This window comes from Otolemur garnettii, unplaced genomic scaffold (genome assembly GCF_000181295.1).
Source record: "Otolemur garnettii isolate 467f Iridium unplaced genomic scaffold, OtoGar3 scaffold00204, whole genome shotgun sequence".
In the NCBI taxonomy this organism is placed as follows: Eukaryota; Metazoa; Chordata; class Mammalia; order Primates; family Galagidae; genus Otolemur; species Otolemur garnettii.
This window is the reverse complement of record NW_003852599.1, coordinates 511,288-513,332: the sequence shown is the minus strand read 5'-3', so window position 1 is coordinate 513,332 and position 2,045 is coordinate 511,288. Positions and strand designations below refer to the sequence as shown.

At 38.6% G+C, this 2,045-nt stretch overlaps 1 protein-coding gene across 1 annotated transcript in view; it reads right to left on the bottom strand.

Annotated features, from left to right (window-relative positions):
* RBBP4 (RB binding protein 4, chromatin remodeling factor) overlaps positions 1-2,045 on the bottom strand; it is a 22,721-nt gene that overhangs the window by 6,780 nt on the left and 13,896 nt on the right. Inside the window, 2 exon segments of the mRNA XM_003804020.2 lie at positions 358-531; positions 767-792. Of these exon segments, the coding sequence (XP_003804068.1) occupies positions 358-531; positions 767-792 (200 nt within the window).

The window sequence follows — 2,045 nt, the reverse complement described above, 5'->3', positions numbered from 1 at the left end:
CCGGGCTGGGGATTCGAACCCGCCACCTTAGGTGTACGTGGCTGGCGCCTTAGCCGGTTGAGCTATAGGCGCCGAGCCAATATTATGGACTTTTGATCCATTGATGTCTAAAGCTCTTAGCACTTATAAGCAATAAAGAAACTGTTTCAACTAAATAGATAATGTTTAATCTATGCCATCATTATGTTCTATAAAAAGAAGCATTATTTTTCACTTAAGAGAAAAACCATGAACATCCACACATCAATATAAATCAGAAGATGTTAAATTATACAAATAACAACCAGCAATTAAACCAAATGAGCAGAGTCATGTACTCCCACAGTCATTTGCACTTGAACAGAAAGGGGAAGGTACCTGGTTTAGAAGGATGTTTTGTATAGTCAAAAACAAGAACATCACTGGATGGAGTCTTTGTTGCAATGATGCAAGGGTTCTGGGGCATATAACGGGCCCTGTTTACTTCTCCTTCATGGTTGATCTTGATTTCTATTTCAATTTTCCCACTAACAGAACCGAAACCTCCAAATTCTGTAAATAAGATAATTTGCAAATGAATATAAAGCAAGAGCTACTCTATACGTTACTCAGAGCATAAAGACATACACAAGGCCTTTTATCAGTAAACTGTTATACTGTGTTATGTTGTATTAGACTTTAGCACCTACAGATTTTATAATAGTATTCAAGGGAGAGCATGGAACCAATTCCCAACAGACACCAGGGGACAACTGTACTATTATTACTACTTAAAATTAAGAAAGACTACCAATTTCACTTCAAAAGGAACTTCTTGATAAGATTTCCAAATTTCATTTAAAGCACAAATAAGTGTGCTGAATAATACCTATGTTACTATTTAATGATTATTAAGTATATAGTGTGCTATGAACAAGAGTCCCTCTTACATGATTTGCTGGAAGTTCTGGCTGGGGTGACCTTTCTGAAATACCATCACATTGTATCTTCTGCCTAGCCAGGGGTATGCAACCCAAGGGTCGAATGCTGATTTTGTGAGGACATTTTTTACTTATCTGTGATGCTGTGTATCATGAGAACTACGCATAGACCTTTTGTTCTTGTTATTTATCAGCTGCCATTAGTAGTTGTGAATTTAATGTGTAGCCCAAGGTAACTCTTATTCTTCCAACGTTCAGCAGAGGAAAAACAGAGCCAAGAGATCTAGTTGCATTTTCCTAACTCCCACTTACACTTGCGAACAAAAGTCCTTGGTTGAAAAAAACGAGATAGGTAAGGACTAGACAAAAACATTTTTTAAATTCCCATTTGACTACTGCATGCACTTAACAGTACCAAGTACCACCACAGTATGTATAACAATTTGTGATCATGTAAATCCTGGCAAAGCTATATATAAATAAAAGTAGTCAATGATCAAAGAATAACAGAAAACAGCATGATAAGGCTGCAAAAGCTCCTCAATGAGAGTCAAACCCAGGCCTAAGCACTTCTGCCACTTACTATCCTGGTGGTTTGGGAAGGCCTTTAATTTCTCTGAACCTCTAATAACCTTATCCACAGAACAAATGAGTTGTGAGAGGATCTTATAAATAAAATTCTCTGTCAACAGCATTGCTATATGTGTGTTATTCTCTGAAGCACAAAAATCCTTTTGAAAAGCAAAGATACAGGCAGGGCATGGTGGCTCATGCCTATAATCCTAGCACTCTGGGAGGCTGAGGTGGGCGGATTACTTGAGTATAGGAGTTCAAGACCAGCCTGAGCTAAAACAAGATCCCTGTCTCTACTAAAAACAGAAAAACTGAGGCAAGAGGATTGCTTGGGCCCAAGAGTTTGAGGTTGCTGTGAGCTATGATGCCATCGCACTCTACCTAGGGTAACAGCTTGAGACTCTGTCTGAAAAAAACAAAAAGCAAAGACATAAATAACTAGTACAGTTGGCATATTAAATAACTGTCAACTTCAAAATAAATTTTGAAAGATAATGTTTCGGCTCGGCACCTGTGGCTCAAGCAGCTAAGGTGCCAGCCACATACACCTAAGGTGGCGGGTTCGAATCCCCA